The 17,670-nt window shown below is 47.6% G+C and overlaps 1 protein-coding gene across 1 annotated transcript in view; it reads right to left on the reverse strand.

Moving 5' to 3' along the window:
• setbp1 (SET binding protein 1) overlaps positions 1-17,670 on the reverse strand; it is a 68,675-nt gene that overhangs the window by 34,769 nt on the left and 16,236 nt on the right. The window contains exon 2 of the mRNA XM_035436483.1: positions 16,869-17,530. Within this exon, the coding sequence (XP_035292374.1) occupies positions 16,869-17,348 (480 nt within the window). The 5' untranslated portion in view covers positions 17,349-17,530. The remainder of the gene's footprint in view (positions 1-16,868; positions 17,531-17,670) is intronic.

The raw sequence follows: 17,670 nt of genomic DNA on the forward strand, positions 1-17,670 counted from the left end.
AAGGATTGCTTGGCTACCATCCTCGAGTGACTAAATAATGGTTCCTTTGTGCAGGCCAGGGGCGGGTGTAGGATGGGGGGGGGGGGGGTCTTTACTCCTGGGCAGCTGGTTTTTACTCCTTATCGATCTCCCAGCATAGGAAGAAAACCCAGGAGGCTAAGAGTTGTGCAAACCACCTGGGCTCAGGAACAGGGGACGGCAGCCGTCCCGGGGATGCTGGCTCAATACAAAACAAATTATGAGCTTCACCGGCGCCATCAACAACCCAGGAGAACATGCGGCAGACTTCATAGGCCGGTGTTGGCCAAAATGTGACCAAAAATGTGCCATATATATGTGTGCATGTGTTTGTGTATTTATTCTGGTATACGCCTGTTGATGTGTTCTATTTATATTTAATGTATGTACTTGTAAAGCTATGCAATTTCTGTTTTGGCTGTGTACTCCAGCACATTGTATTTGCAGTAAATCAATGAATCTGAGGTTGAAGTGAAGACTGTCAGCTTTAATTCTGAGTGCATTTACAAATTGTATGTGTGTGTGCGCACGTGTGTGTGTGTGTGTGTTTCTGTGGCCCTTTCTATTTCAGCTGTTAAATAGGCTTGCTTTGTCACGGTCCTGCGCGTCACGTCAAGAGACGCCGGGGGAGGCAGGTGACTCGGAGGCAGCCAGCGTCAAACGGCCGTTTCCGTGTTTGCTCCAGCGCACCCCGTGTGTCAGCTGACGCACGCAGCTGCCCCGAAAGGTCAGGCCGGTGGGAGAGCGGCTCCGCGGGGCAACCGGTCCACCTTCCTCCCTCTGCGTCGTCCACCGCACCCCCCCCCCACACGTCCATCCGCTCCAGTGTTTAGCCAGCGCGCGCGCTAACCTCTGGCATATTGAACCGCATGACTTATTCATTTCCACTGGGGAAACAGAAATACTGATTCTGCTCAGAATCAATCACTTCGCAAATCCCTTACCAAAACATTACACAATGCAAAATGATTTTTTGCTCTGTAATTCACAGTATTTTGTCCCAAATATAATTGCTACTAGATGTGAAATACTGTCAGTTATTTGTGAGTCTATTCAACATGCACCATATGCTATGATTTTTTAATGTTTTATGTCAGGTCAACACATTTTAAAACTCTTATAAATATGAAAGACAGGCCCAGAATATATTCAAATATCTGAAATGAGATCACAAAATCTTTCCTTTTATCCAATAATTCCTTCAGAAGCCAGGCTAAATATTTATCAAGGATTATGCAATATAAGAAAACTCCCAGATCTCACATTTTGATCAGCAGCTTTAAGTCACACAAGTGAAGTCACATCTCGTTTCATCTGGAAATCAGACATTTTGCAGGACCTGTGTTTACACGAATAACGTCTTCATGGAGAATTAACATTCAGTCTAATCACAATGTCCTTTTATTTACGTTTCATTAATTATTTCTCACGATTACGGAAACGGTGAACTGTGCACAGCAGAACTGAAACATCGTAACTGAGAAGACAAAAGCATGCGTTTCCAGAACATTCACCGCGGTTACGCTCGAGTGTACAACAACATCAGCCTTAGCTCTCACGTCTCTGAAGAGGGTTTCCAATCAGTTATAAACAAATGGAAACCTTTTGTTTTCAACAGCTTTTCTGGACGTGGCAACAAGAAAACAAGTGAACGGCTGTGGGTCTCGCCCTCCGTTTCTGGTTTTCAGTTTAACTGCCAGCATTTGTTTTCACCTGGGCACATGACTGCAGCACCCCCATCCCTCCCCACCCTTTTTTCCCTCCGCTCTCCACCCCCCACCCCCCCCCATCCCCCACCACGGAATAGGCCAGGCTGCATTCACCGCGGTGTGGGTGAAAGGTCACAGTAAAGAAGCATTCCACACAGTCTGAAACGCGCGAGTGCAGCAGTGAAAAGAGAAAGAGAAGAAGGGGGGGGGGGGGGGTTTTCACCCTCTAATCCAGCCCAGCCATTCCAGGATTCGCTAAAAGACGTGCCGAGCCGTTAACCCCCCCCCCCCTTCCCCTCCCCCCCAGGGGTGGAGAACGGCTGCTTGGCTCGCGGGATCCCGCGGCAGTGAACGTGTGTGGTCAGAACGACCGGCGGACATGACACCCTTCTCTGCCACCCCCCCTCCGTCCCCCCAATCATGGACAAGAGTGCTCGCTTCGCCTTGGCGCCTCTGTCTTGTGTGACTGTTCTGGTCCCGCCTTGGCGCTGCTAGTGTAAGGCCAGGTTCCTGGGCAGCTGAAGCCGCATGGGCTTACAGAGATTACCACCCCATACAGCACGGATCCCTAACACATCTGTGCCATGCAGGCCTGGGTCAAATACATAACTCGTTAAATGCTGGAAAAAAAACTGCAGATGGTCCGACTCATTCCTGAGAAACAAGCCACTAACCCAACTGAAAAATCTAATAAAATAAGACTTCTGTTCTGAATATTGCTGAAACTATGTACTGTTTCTCTGAAAACAGTCAGTAATCAACAGAATATTACTGGAGGTTAAACTATTTCAAACAATGTACTGGTCTGGTCTGGTCTGGTGCCATGACTTATTTCCAAAAAACAACAGCCTTAACTAGTTTCTTACATGCAATTTGCACACCGGAAAATGTAATCATAACTCAAATACAAAAAAATACATTAACCAAACAAACAATATTCAAAAACATTGAACAAATGTAGATCTTTGGACCGTGGGCTAATGTCTACTTTACCAAACCATCTAAATTGGCCAGCATGATTTAATGTCCATAGATGTGGCCAGATTACATATTGATTCACTGCTCAGAGCGCCTGGACAGTTTCCAAGAGCTTTCAAGAGCAAGCGTTCCATCCAGCCTGTGGTATTCATGCAAAACAAGCTTATTGTGGAAAAGGACAGTAAAAAAAAAAAAGACAAGATTTTGCTTTGATAATGTACCGGGCTCGAGTGTACAGGCACCGCGGCTGAAATAAAGAGGTCTTTCATTGCTCTCAGTCAGACTCTCAGAGTCTGCAGTACAAGCTATCTTCCCCATCTATTCGCGTCTCAACAGGCAGATACAGTTTGAACTCTCGCTGCTTGTTCTGTGCTGAATTCAGTAGTGCAAACATATCCCATGAAAATGTAACTGTACCAATTAAACTGTATAGCAAATATCTGCTCATGAGCCGACAGCAAAAGCTGATTCGTTGAACGTCTGTACATATCAACCTCGTTTAATGGAATACACACTGTTAAACTACGAATGTACTCTGCTTCCAGAAGACCTCCTCCAGTTAACTTCGACACGGGGGGGGGGGGGGGGGCGTCCAGCGTAGGAAAACATCGCTCAAAAACATCCCAACGGTCACAGAAGCGGCTACCTCGTTTGAACCCGCGCCTTTCATTTGGGTAAGAGAACCCACCTGAAGCCGCTTTTACCTGCCCTTCCTTTAATCAAGATGTAAGCAGAGAGGCCTTTGTGTCTGGCGCTATTAATTACTGGCTTTTCAATGGCCGCTGGGAGGAAAAAGCCTCGCTGAAAAGGGATCCGGGGGCGCTGACGTGGCACCGGCTGTGACAGGAGCATCTCCGGGTGACAGCTGATGGACCCGATCGCATTTCACTGACAAACTCAATTGCGCTTGAAGTGAGATCTAGTGAAAGTCAATATGCCACAGTACCCCCCCGCCCCCTCCCCCGCCCCCCCCCCCCCCCACCCTTCGGGCACTAACAGCGACCTAGCGGGACAAGATATCCTGGCCCACACATTAGCCTCTCATTTATTTATTATTTTTCCACCGCATCTTCCACTGTTTTGGAATGCCTGCTGCAGTTCGGCCCAGGGTAACGGCTCCTCGTTAATCTCTTCCCCCCCCCCCCCCCCCTCCCCCTCCGGACTATCAAGAGCGTGCCGGTTCTGGCAGGGACACCGCCCCAGAGACCCTCCCCTCCGTTCACCCGGAGCCTCGTAAGAAAACAAAATAAACGCGACACCGAACACCTTATTAATTACGCGCGGTCGTAAGAGACACCTTGAGCCCGGACGCTCAAAATGATTAAATGCTAGTTTTATGAGCGCGGCCTTAAGTGTCCTGATTAGCATCGCGCAATCAGTAAGAGTCTTGCCGCCATCGCGTCGGTCAAAAACTCTCTCTTACGTTTGAATACTCCCTCTTCTTTCTGACCCCCCCACACCCCCCCACCCCCCCCTCCGCTTACGAGGGAGGGTTTTCGCAGAAGCACATAAATCCGACCGCAGAACACGCAGGAGGCCGCTCGGGCTTGCTCGCGGGCCCCCGATCGCTGACCAGATGAGAGCCGACCGCAGCCGAGCGTGCGGTTACCAGCAGCGGAGGCCCTCCAGGCAAACACCGCAGGCGGGGAATTCGGTTGCGCAACCGGAGGAGATTAGTAGCTTAACATGGGAACAATTAAAAGAACTGCTGTCGGGTCAAAAGGAAACTCAACTCCTTCTCCAACATGCACTGCAGAGCTTGAGCGCATATGGCGATACACGGTCCCTTGCTGCTCTTTCCAGCTTGCCTGTTAACTAAAGGCTAACTGTGAGCTTTCCGGCATGCAATGATAATATATTGACCAGTTGTATATTATTAATCAAGGTTATGGAGCTAATACTCCAAAAGACCCGGAATTCAAATATATACTCATCAGTATTCTTATTAGAAGCCATGGAATTCAGACATTTATAATATTAATAACAGGCAGTGAGAGTTTAATGGCTGGAATTTGAGACAGCTTCCAGTGTGCGGTCCAGATACCTGAGTTTAGATCGTGTGTTATGAGCCCTGAGTAGAGCTGCTCCATGCCAGCTGGGAGCTCGGAGAACGCTACGCCGTTCACAACCCGCAATTACCGTGGCATGAACACAACAGGCAGCCGTGGCCCACGGGGAGGTCAGATTTCCAAGAAGACCTGAGATGCCAGGCCGGTTTCATTTTTCACATTCTATCTTAAGTTCCAGCACGCTGAGCTATGCTTGCAGTTGGTGGGCTTTGGGGAGGGGGGCAGGGGAGTAGGGAGGTGAGGGGGGGGGGGGGGGGGCTCTGTTCAAATGACAAAGGTGAGAATGTACAAAATGTAAGAGGAAACGTTTCTGGACGGACGGCGTTGACGGCTCGGCTAATGAGAAGGAGGGCGATCTCGGCCTGGTGACCCCCGCCGCTCTCCCCTCGCCTCCTCGGGTTCGTCCGTCGACACACACACTGGCACAACCGCACCAGCGGCTGCTCACCAGTTTGCTGCCCGGGGACGGAATCGATTTTGAGGGCGGTTCCAATCCTGCTGCCGGCCCGTACCACCCACTCACTCTGCCCCCTCCCTCCCTCCCTCCCTCTCCCAACGTCCAAGCCCCCTCTCCGCCAGCAATGCCACACGCCGCTCAACCAAAGGTCTTAAGTGCAGAGTCCAATTCGCCAAGGCCGATAAGCTAGGCGACATTAAAAGATTACAGGGTTCAAGAAAGGATCAGGAAAGATGAAGAGGGACTTAAGTCCCCCCGCGATACAAAAGTGTGGGCCGCGCGCTACGTATGATGGCTTTGGAAGTTTAAAGTCAATTACTTGCACTCTTTCGCGCAATGGTGCTACACTTAGGGTTCAGGGAAGGGGCACACCAGAAGGTGTTAGCTACTGCGCTAGTCACAGGATTTAGATTATAGGAGCAATAGCTTGCTTCACAGCAAGTCTACCCCTGAGGGTGACACTGTGCACAAAGTCATGTGACCGGTACAGGAAGTCTGACCTTTGCCATGGACCCCGAGTGATGTCAGGCTTTGGTTAACATGAGAGAGAACAAACAATGACAGAGAGGATGTGACAAATGAAATCCCAGTGTTTTTGGAAATTAGTCATATGCTTTGTTTATGACCAGAGCTGAATTTTCTGTCCACATTTTGTGATAGACCAGAACAATAGGTTTTTGGTAGCACATACTCTAAATAATATACACCTTACCCACCCATGAAGTCGTTATTTTTGCAATGCTACAATGCAAAAACAAGTTTGGACTTTGTACTTCTACAACAGAACGGAAAAAAGGGCCTCAAGCACTTGGTTTGGATCAGGTTCTCTCAAGGATTTCTTAAAATGATGAATAACAAAGATTTCTATTTCTAAAACCTGTCAGTTTTATTTTTCATTTTATTCTTCATTTTTTCCACAGACTAATTTATCACTCAGTGTTTTGACATTGCTGAACCTTCCCAGTGGATATGCTGAAACTGACAAACAGTCAAAAGAGCTAAATCACGCTGAAGAAGACAGAATATGGTCTGAATTCAATCAACATTTCTCCTTAACTGCGACTTACAAGTAAATGAAAGTGGTACACTTTTCTCTTCACAAACTCACCAAACTGTTGTTGTGACATTTAAAAAGAGTTTGTAGGTCAAAGTTAAGGACAAATGTCGATTGAATACCATTCAAATAACTAGTATCTTACTTTCCTAAGACAAAATTTACATTAACATTTCAGAAAAGGACAGAAAAGGCACCTAAGACCACCTATTTCAACTGCAGTACATCAAAATTCATCCGTGGCAAGCTATTCCAAACACGGTCCCCACATTCCCCAAACATCTCTCTGGTGCCAAAACAGTCATTTGACATCAGGGCAGTGTTAACAGGAACCCTGAGCTTGCTACATGTAGAGGCACAGGTGATGTTCCAATATAGCTCAACATTCATTCACTGTCTATTTAAGCTCTGCCGCTGGTCTAGATGCTTTGCATGCAACTTTCGTTACACTGGCCAATTAATGACAGCTAAAGGCAAATTCAGCTTAATGCATTCTCATTTAATACCAAAATTGATATATATTTATATAATGATACAATGTAGACCTGGGTCTAATACGTATTTGTTTTGGATTCAAATACTTTTCTACACTTTACTGATCTTGTCTGCTGTATTGGAACCAATGAAATGCTCTCAAAAAGTGCAAACCCTGCCTTCTGGTCATATTGGCAGGCTCCATTACACCAGGAAAGATCAATAGAGCACAGAAAAGTATTTGAAGGTCTGATTAGGTCAATTATATACTTCCGAGGCATTAATGCACAAGAAATGAACAATGGACTGGAACACCTTCTTTCTCCAAAGCACTAGTAGTTACAAGGACAGGGAGATGTGTTAGAGTCAACGGGAGTACAATATCACTTATTGCCCTGAGCTAGCATTTCTCTGCACGTACAAAGATCTTTATTTAGCTTCTGCTTATCCTGTGTATACGGGGGCACTCACTTGACCTACGCAGTTTTAAAACTTTTTTTTTTAATCAAAGTGCGCTGAAATCTCAGACACAAATACCATGACCCTCGCATTCCAGGAGCCAGAAGACTGCAGAATGCATTTTGTAAATTATAAGGTTGATGGTATTTCAAAAATTCGAAAGGCAAAACAACCGCTGAACAAAGTGCGCTATTAGTTTTGCGTGTGCTAAAAGATTTTGCATATGCTGAAGGTCTTAGTAAATCAAGCCATTGGAGACAGTTGGCACTGGTACGTGTAGGGCTTTACTTTAGAGTGCGGGATGCATAACTATACTAGCACTAGCACTAGTACTAGGATACTGAGATTGTGATTGCGGAAACCCTGTTGAAAAACCCAGCTTTAGGTTAAAATACTGGATTGAAAAATTAATGAAAGCTAAATTACAAAAAGTAAGAACCTTGACTGTCATAGTAGGTAGACCTATAATAGGATTTAATTACATTTCTGAATTCACACAACACCATTAAGCTACTTTGAAGAGCTTAAATGCGAGCTTTCTCCCGATTTTGAATACCCAGAGCAGCACATGTGGGGGATATTAAGGAGCCAGTGGCAGAGGTGGTCTGACATGCTTGTGCAAAATGTGGCCCTCAGACAACCTCTTCCACGCCACGCAAGTTAAGAACAGCCCAGCGCAGCTGGCCACAGTGGCCGCTCGCAGACGGCACCGTCCAACCCCGAGGGCGAGTCAACGCGGGGCGGATTCCAGTTGTCTCAACCCCGACCTCATCGCGCAAGCTCGCAATTGGCCCTCGCAGCAATCCCCCAAGGTGCAATTCTCACCTCCAGCCCAACGGTTCACCCTGGGTCAAAACTGACATCCTGGCTTCAAGAAAAGGTGAGTCTCTCTAATCAGGGCTACGCTCGCGCTCCTGCTAGACGCGTTCACGCACGATTGCTCTGACAGGCCGTACTGCACTGAATGCCAAAACATGAAAGAAAAATGACTTTGAGCCGGGGCACTTCAATGTAATCTTATTTAAAGGGCATCTTTTGGGTACATCAGCAGCTAAGTTAAATCCAGGTCCTTGTTTAAAAATGACAGGCCCTTGAGGTTTAAATGTGCTTCCGTTTTCTGTGATTTTGAGCTGCATTCTCAAAATAAATAAATAAATAAATAAATAAATAAATAAAATAACATTTGCTTATATATGATTATATGGTTCTTTAAAAAACCAACACCAAAAAAAAAAGAATAAACAAACGCTTTTCTGTTTCAGAACGGAAATGGAGATAAAAGCAGGCGTTTTCCTGGGATTTTGTGGAGATTCTTACTTGAGAGTGACACATCCAGCAGTCTCTTCCTGACCAGGCTGGGGGAGGGGAAGGGGGGAGGGGATGGAAGATGGGATGGTGGGTGTGGGGCGCGGGTTTCAGAGAGACAGACACAGGGGGACAGCTGGTGTTTCGGCAGTGGTAAATCATACAGAAACAACCCCCGAACATCCCCCCACCAAACCCCCTGCACCAGTCTCCCGCTCCTCACCCCCTGCCCCCCCCTCCCCCCCCCCCACCCACAAGAAAACACCCCCCCCACCTCCCCATCCAGCACAGCGGCTCCACAACAAAGGCGGAGGCAGCTTGCAGCTAGCCAAAGAGCATGAGACAAAAAAAAGGAGATGGCTTCATTTGGGGCTGAGCGAACGCAGCCAGAACATAACGCACAGCCCGCTGCCAACACTTATCTGGTAAACAACACAGGGAAATAAATATTTCATATGATGTATGAAGTGAAGTCAACCATAGCCATTCTTTCTGAAAAAATATACATATATATATACGATTCCGATATAAATATAATATATATAAACTCCGCATTCAACATTAATCCCTTCAGATGAATCGACCAGAATTAAATTATTAATGTGTATTCCGTTTGCCTATAAAAATGTACCTTGACAAAGCAGCTCTCGGTGGAAAGTTTTAAAAATAAAATGTCTGAGTTGATAATGGAAAACAGATTTGATTGTGTGGGAGAGTCTGGCACTTGCACGAGCACTATTATCTGAGTTTTGGAATATTCGCTGGATACTTGATATTAAAGCCAAGACCTGAAATATGCAGGAAAAATCGCTTTCAACAAAGAAAAAAAAAAAGTGTCCACGATGAGTAACGTCTAAATTGAAAGGATAGGCCGACTTCTTGAAATCACATTTCATGTGATCTCAAATCCTTTCCCCAATCCAACAGATGTTGACAATGGAAAAGTCACTCCGTCTTTCTGTAGGAACACTTTAAATAATCACAGAAGTCATTCACAGAGTCACAGAGTCATTCGACATTTTATTGGATCTGTAACCGTTCATAATTTTGCTATGGGTCAGCAACCACTGGACCAGTGCGGCCAATGATCTGTGATAAACATTTCGCATGAAGACGCGGCGGAAGTGCGGAAGTCACCTCTCCACTTGGCAACCATTACGGAATTAATTTTCCGGTAAATAAACCGGACCGGCACCTAATGATAACTCTCCGCGGCGTTGAAAATGGCTTACAGGGTCCCTGTAATACAGTCCCCCCCTGCAAAAAAGAGGGGGTTGTGTGGCTGGGAGATAACCGTGCCACCAATGCCATTAGGACACAAAAGTCCCACCTGGGTGTGCGAATTGGACTGGACACACTTAAGGGGGCCCTTCCTTATCACTCTCCACAGATATTAAAGGGGATTTTTAAGCAAGGGTCTGGCACCAACCAAGCCACAAAAAGATAATCCGGGGGGAGGAGGAGAAAAGACTAGCTGGCTACAAGCCATGTTTAAAAAAAAGAGACGTACATTTTATATATTAAAAATATATTATGTGTGTAATCTTAGATTGCATCAGAGAGGGAGAAATTGTTATGGTATTCCTCAGACATCAATTACGCCTCTCCGCGGTGTCCTCACCCTGTCCGAAACAAAATACGGGCGAGAGTGTCACTCCGATCGTTTCGGGCCAATAGATCATTTGGATATGCGGCGCATTCGAAATGAAGGTCACACTCCTGGCTGGTGGCGGAGGGAGGGTGGGTGCGCCCGGACGGGGGCTGTAACCCTGGACGGGAGTGTGTGTGCGCGCGTGCGTGAGTGTGTGTGTGTGTGTGTGAGTGTGCATGATTTTAAATGCTGGAAGAGATAGCTCAAGAAGAACATGGGGGGAAGTGACTCCCATTTTAGGACCATTTGCTGCAGAAAATTGATGTGTGCTAACTGTAAAAATAATTTAGGACCACATCTACTAATTGGGATGCATTAGCGTGCTCTTAAATTTTTCAACTTAGGAGCACATGCGCTCCTTGGAAAAAATGTTAGAGTACAGCCCTGGGGGGGAGGGGTGGATAGGGGGTTTAACCCTAGGTTCAATATGCCAAAACACACGCTCGCTCCCTGCCACCCCCCCCACCCCTCCCACCTCAGACCACACCCTAAGCTGTGACAGCAAGCCCCCAGCGACAAGCTGGTCGACAGCTCACCCTTTCCCTTCATATCGGTTAGGCCTATACCCACTGCATGCAAGTCAAGGGAAGAGGCCGCCCTTTATTCCCCGATCTGAGCCATTAGGCTCATTGTTCTTCCCTTAAGGGCAAGAACACAGTTACACGTGCATTACGTGCATTAAAACGGTAAATACCCCATCACACGCTGTCCGTCCAGTTTCAAATTCCTTGAAGCTTACGCACTCCGTGTAATAATATCCAGGATTATCCATGAGTCACTCCCGTTGTGTGCGCTATCCATCTCAATGCAGCGAGGTGTTTTCCCTCTCCGCACTTAGCGACAATAAGTCATCGTGACAGCGCTTCCCACATCGTGCTACGAGCGCGATATGCGGGCGCCTCACCTTTAAAGGCCCAAAACCGCCATTCTTATAATCCGCCATCGCCTTCGGCGGCGCGACGCCGAGCCGTTCGGCTCGTGGGGTTATTTTCCAGGAAATATTTTGCGACGGACAAAGGCTTACACCTTTCCTGGGTAATGTCAAGTCCTGTCCTTAATTACCTTCCATTGTGCGGCCCACCCTATTCCCCCAACCCCCACCTCAGCGGGGTCCCATTTTAAACAGCCTTCCCATATGCAGAGCCTCACTTGTTGGCCTTTCCTCTTTGCCACCATCTGGCCTATTAGTTCAGCCAAAATGAAAAAAAAGAGGGACCCAGACACAATGAGACATGGAGGTAGCCCATCTGTTCCACGCCAGACTCCCCAATCATTACGACACAAAGGCGGCATTTAACCCAAACACAATCCCTCATTTATTTAACCTGTTCCTCTCCATCAGCTCGGGGCTCCGCGCGCAAAACTGACAGGGCAGTTAGACGGGGAGAGGGCAGGAAACGGACCGCCGGTCCGCTCCTCGGGCAAATACCGCGGGAGCTCCAGGCTCCCCTCAGACTCGCCTTCGGCAAAAAAAAAAAAAATTTTTTAGACCCCGCTCTCGTCCCGCCGCTGGGGTCGGGCGCCGACCCATTCAAGGGCAGCGATAAGGTATTGATTCGGTAACGATACGCGCGGGCACCGCGTTGAACTTTCACCCTCATCACACCCCGGGCCATACAGTATATTGTGAAAGAAAAAGAAAAAAAAAAAAAGAGAATAATCCTGTGGGGATAATTTAATTCAGGTAGTCCACAGATGCAATGCGGAGTAATTTAAATGATTCATTTAGCCAAATCATTTCCCCCACACTGATGTTTATTTATGAGCCTTTGAACGACAGGATTAGAGTCTCATCTACGGCGGCAGATAATGTCAAAACTCAGCCATCTCCGGGCTGTTCAATCAAAGCCCATTTCATCCCGCTTCGCCATGATTTGAAATGAGTCATTCAGGAAGGGCAAAGAAAGCCATCTCCCGAAAATGATTTGATCTCCCGCCGCCGGATGCGAGCCGAACGCGATAGATACCCGTTTGCGGCGCCGCCGAATGCTAATGCGAATTGGCGCGCGGCGTAATGTAGCCGGCGCGCCATTTCGCGGCGCGGTCAGAAGCGCCTAATTACACGGACAGGCTTCCCTGCATCCGCGCCCAATGACAAAGATGGCAAAAAAAACCCGGCTCAGCGCGTCGCCAAGTCGAGCGTTCGCCGCGACCGCCCCGTCACGGTGGTTTAAAAAAAAAACGCTGCCGTCTTTTGGCCGCGCTCCGTTCCCTTGTTCTCAACGGGGCCGGTGCTCCCCCCAAAACATCCTCTCCCCGAGACAGGTCGGCAGCGCGGAGCACAAGCAGAAAAGGCTGCAATGTAAATGTGAGATATATCGATCGGATGAATGGAGAGAGCTGTGTCCAAACAAGCTGAAGGGGCCGGTGTTGTGATCGCGTTGTAGATAAGAAAGGGCCAAACACAGAGTGGGGGGGGGGGGGGGGCGGAGTTGTGATCCCGCATTAGATAGGGAAGGGCCAAACACGCTGAGGGGCCGGTGTTGTGATCGCCCAGTAGATAGCAAAGGGCCAAACACACTGGGGGGTTGGGGGGGGGGGGGGCGGTGTTGTGATCACCCAGTAGATAGCAAAGGGCCAAACACGCGGAGGGGCCCGCAGTTGACAGGAAAGGGGTCTGCAGCCACGGGTGGAGAGGGAGCAGAGACCAGCTGTCACAGTCTCAGGGGCTGATGTAAGCCCTATTCTCAGCAAGCCCTGACCAGTTTCAATTACACCGTGACCCCTGAACCCCGCCAGCTTGTAACCGGGGAGATCTGAAGGGAAGATAGTGTTCGCCCTTATACATTTAGTCCCCTCTTCTGAATCCTGATGAGACCATTGTGAGAACTGCTGCCATTTTGACCTCATAGAGATCCAACACTGAAATGGAGATGATGATGATGATGATGATTGTTATTACTATTATTATTATTACTATGTTTTACATATTATTATTTTTCACATGAAACATCAGCAACATTTTAATTCAGGGTAAATTTTGACAGGAAGGCTTGATTTTTTCCCCTTTTGATCTAATATCTTGTGTGTACACTAAGGACAGTCCCCCAGTCCAGTTATGGATTCAGTCGGAATTCAGAAAAGCATTTGGCTTCTTTAACAGAAAATACAACCGCATGCCTCAGACCCATCTAGGCTTTTTTTCCTGGATGGTGATGTGGTGTAAACAGTCATAAACAATTAAGCATTTCTGATGAAATCAAAAACTTCACCACTAAGCGTACATGCTCACCGACCTTGCATGGCGCACATTTGTAATACGAAGACCTGAGGGAAGAGGTTTACAGGGCCTTGTGCCTCCACGTGCACGACTTCCTCCTCATCCAACCACTCGATAGTGTCAGACGTGATGCATGGTGTGAACCCCTCCCCTTGTTGTGTCGCCTGATGCTAACCTCCTTTGTCCCTTTCGAGTCCCTTCTGACCTTCCGTCTCGCTCGATGTGGAGACGCCTGGACCGGATAGCCGTACGGCAGGCTGCCGGGGCTGCCCCGTCTCCGTCCCTCTCTCCCCGCCGCCTCACTCAAACCCGCTCACCCGTGACCTTTGCCCTCCAGCCAGGCACCGCACCCCACGACTCACCGGGAAAGCCGTATTTCCGCAACGGGCCGTTAACGAGGCGTCGGCCGCGGTTTTCCAGTCGCCACCGGCTCGCTTCCAAAAACGCCAGCGAACGATTTGTCGGCGGGGACGGGCGATAACGCAGGAGTTCAAAAGCGGCGCGTCAAAAAAAAAAAAAAAAACAAAGATCAGGGATTCCACTTCTGGTCGCCACTTCAAGCTGCAATCAATGCACAGCCAGAGCCAGTGCGGTGATTGATCGTCCCCTGTTGCCGAGAAACGGGCGCTTTTTAAAGCGCGCGTCCCTTCGGTCATTGCTGGGCTCCGCCGCAGATCTGATCTCATTCCGGCTAACAAACCATCAGCGTGATTGCTTTTCTTGTCATTTAATTTGCTGTTATGCTGCCCATATTGCGTGGATGCAGTCTAAGGCATTCAAACAGACTAAATGGAAGGCATTGTGAAGCCTAGTTAATACCATCCAAATATATTCATCGAGACGCATTAAATTATAATGAAGTACAGGTACTCGAATGTATCTTAGTGGGGCTCTTTATAGGAGGTCTTGCTACAGCACACCAAACGATTAGCCCGACAGCAATACCACAGAGCAAGAAGAAAGAAAAAAAATGTCTTCCCTTTCAGTGGCAATTTACAAGTACTTACACTGGAAATATGACCAGTGCCCTCCGTGTAAATGACAAGACACAAGTGGACATTCTACCAGGAGGTTAACCGAATTCCACCATGTTTTGTGTGTGTGCGTGTATGCGTGTGTGTGTGTGTGTGTGTGTGAGTGCGCGCGTTTGCTGGGAGGGAAGAATCAATTTGAGCTCCGGTGCTCTCGCTGAAAGCTGCTGATGCTTGTGGTTCCACTCTGGTTCTGCAAGCAAGCATTTTCAGCCTAATTATATTAAATTACAGGGTCGGGCTGCGGTATCACAATCCTTTCCTTTCATTCTCTCCCAGAATCCACCGCTCTCTCCTCTCCAGCCTTCATTTCCACAGAAAGAAAGAGAAGGGGGGGGGGGGGCACAACAACGAATCTGTTGTGGGAAATTGGAGGTGCTTACTGCTGCTCTCCGTAGACTAGATAACGCGGGAGTTAAATGGGTGTTCCGTCCCAGTTCAACAACGGGGCCTTGGATTAATGCTATTTATACACAAGGTTATTTATACACTTATTACACAATAGCGTTCATACAATTTGAGCCCTTGACATGTACACCGTACCGATGGCACATCTGCACCATTCTGGTATCCTCAGCTACAGCAGCTGTGGGCTTCAACGTCCTGAAAGTTACACATCCCACTTGCACCGTATGCAAATAAGTGAAAGAAAACAAGTATTTCTGGAACTTCCAACACATAAATAACCCTTGAGAGCTTGTGGGCTGTTGTGACCTTTAGCTAAAGTGATGGAACAACTGATTGCTCATGTCCACTTATGCCTCTGTGAAATTAACAACACCTAACAGAACTAGCATTGTGAAGGGCAACAGCGTAGTGTAATGGTTAAGGAGGTTGTGGTTTGATTCATTTTGAGCTAGGTACTTCCCATTGCTAGGTTTCAGAAAACATTGGGCTATATGAATGGACTGAATGAAAATAATATGTTGTCTGGATAAGAATGTGTGCCTAAAGCTTTATATTTAAAGTGTGCCATTGTAGGACTGCTTCTTGGAAAGCCAAACACCCACTATTTACTGTTGTGTTCAGCCATACTTAGAAGCTTAGACATTTTTTTGTTGTGTTTTTTTTGTACTGTTGTTTGTCAGTCAATTGGCTTATTTACTCCACTGAGCAAATTCCTGCTATAAATCTGTGTTACATCTATCCACCTTTAAGTAGTAAATGGCTTCAGGAGAAGCAGAGTGCACTCTGGACGAAAGTGAAGATTCAGCTATATGCATGGTTGACATGGAGTCTGTGAATCCATTGTGGTAAATGTCGGTAAAGGTTAATGGCTTCAACAAAGGCCACTTCGTGACACACCGTGTGCAGTCCCCCCCCCCCCCCCCCCCCCTTCCCCTCCCACCCCCACCCATCAGGGGACATCAAGAGTAGATAGGTGCATGAGCTACACACCAAGGGAGGGGAGTTCAAATTGTGCCAGCCCGGCAGAAATTAATTGTTTTTTTGAATGAGAAGACAGACAATGGATCAAAAAGAGGTAAGGAATGGAGCAGACATCTCTCTCTCTTCGTATTCATACAAATGTGTGCATTTTCAGGGAACAAAAAGGAACATGCTGTATCATCTGATTCGCACAGACCAAGGATTTATTATCTTGGTTTCCAAGGTCTCCAAAAGCTGGATGATATGCAATGCGCTGCTAACATCATTTCGTAACAGCCAACTGTTTTTGCTGAATGGACGCCTCTTATCTGAGCCAATTTTAAGATTTCTCTGGGTGACGTTCAGAAATCCAAAACAAAGACTTCCTTCTGGGCTACCACTAAAATATGGAAGCAATCCACTGAACTAACATTCATCCTAAGACCGCTCAAATATAGTGTTTTGTAATCAGTGGTGCTACAGCCAGTGAAATTGGACCCTCTAGCCTTTAAAAGTGCTGCACTGAGCTGAAGTATGTACTGTAGCTCTGATATAAAGGCTTTCTTATTAAAGGTACCCACTGTGGCTAAAGGTTTCAGTACATTTTTAAGTTTCATATTTCATATTATTTTGGCAGTAAGACAAACCAGCCAATGGATCCAGCATTGGTGGCAGGTATCTTAATGATATTGAAAATAGCTGAACTACTTATTAGCCAAACTTATTTTATGTTATAAAATAATGATTATCATATTAAATCACAGTCATTATTTTAGATTCTTTTTCATGGCCAATAATAACTGAAAGTACATGAAAATATTCAATTAATTTATCGCTGATGTGTGTTCCAGCCTCAATCTGCACCCAAATCATAATAATATATAATCCCTCATCTCTCAACTTGTCACTGACCTTGACAAGAGATGGCCAGGGAGGATGTCTGTACACTGGATGGACATGTCTGTGGGTTTTTTTTACTTCTGAGTCAAACTGCCTAAAACCACAAAGCTAAGCTAAAATGGCACGGATTCAAACTCAGACACAGCCTCCTTCTGTTTCGTCAGAGAGAGCTTACCTTCCTTCTGGGAGGGCCCTTGTCCTCTTCCTTGGCCCCCCTGGAGCTCTTGCCCTGCTTGGCCCCCTTCTGCTCTCCGGGCTGTTTGATGGTGATGCGGATCTCCGGGGGGCAGATGTAGTTCTCCAGGCTCTTGGGGGGTTTCTTGGCCCTCTTGGTGGTCTGGATCTTCAGCTTGAGGCTTCCCTCCGAGAAGCTGGCCTCCTTAATGGAGAACTCCTGCTCCTCCAGGCCGTCCCCCTGCACCCACTTCTCGCTGTCCGGGTTCGAGTTGTCGTCCACGTCCCTGCCCAGCCCCAGGTCGTCCTCTTCCTCGGGGTCCAGCCGCTCCCCCGCCAAGGAGAGGCCCTTCACCGGGACGGGCAGCAGACCGCCCACCACCTCCGTCAGGTCGGCCCGATTGATGGTGCTCCCGGGGGTGTAGAACTCGGCCTCGCCCCCCTTGGGCCGGGCCGGGCCGGAGAGTTCTCTCTGCTCCATGCTGAGGCTCCCAAAGCTCTTTTTGGGGGACACGCAAAACCAGCAGCTAACTGGAAAGCAGGAGTGAACCTGTCAAGTCAACCGCTCAGCGACCCCAGTTAATGAAGGCTCAGATGTCCCACGTTGCTATTGCTCCAGAAAGCCTATAAATCCCACAAGAAGGCAAGTCTTCCAAGGTGAAACTGTGGAGAGAATGGAGAGAGAAAAAGAGAGGAAGAGTGACATTGTGAAAGGCAGAACTTCAATTCCATTTGACAACCACCCAACCACCCCCCCCCCCCCAAAAAAAAGAAAGATAAGTACTCGTACACACTTTCCCCTT

The sequence above is a fragment of the Anguilla anguilla genome, chromosome 10 (assembly GCF_013347855.1).
Source record: "Anguilla anguilla isolate fAngAng1 chromosome 10, fAngAng1.pri, whole genome shotgun sequence".
NCBI classification, from domain to species: domain Eukaryota; kingdom Metazoa; phylum Chordata; class Actinopteri; order Anguilliformes; family Anguillidae; genus Anguilla; species Anguilla anguilla.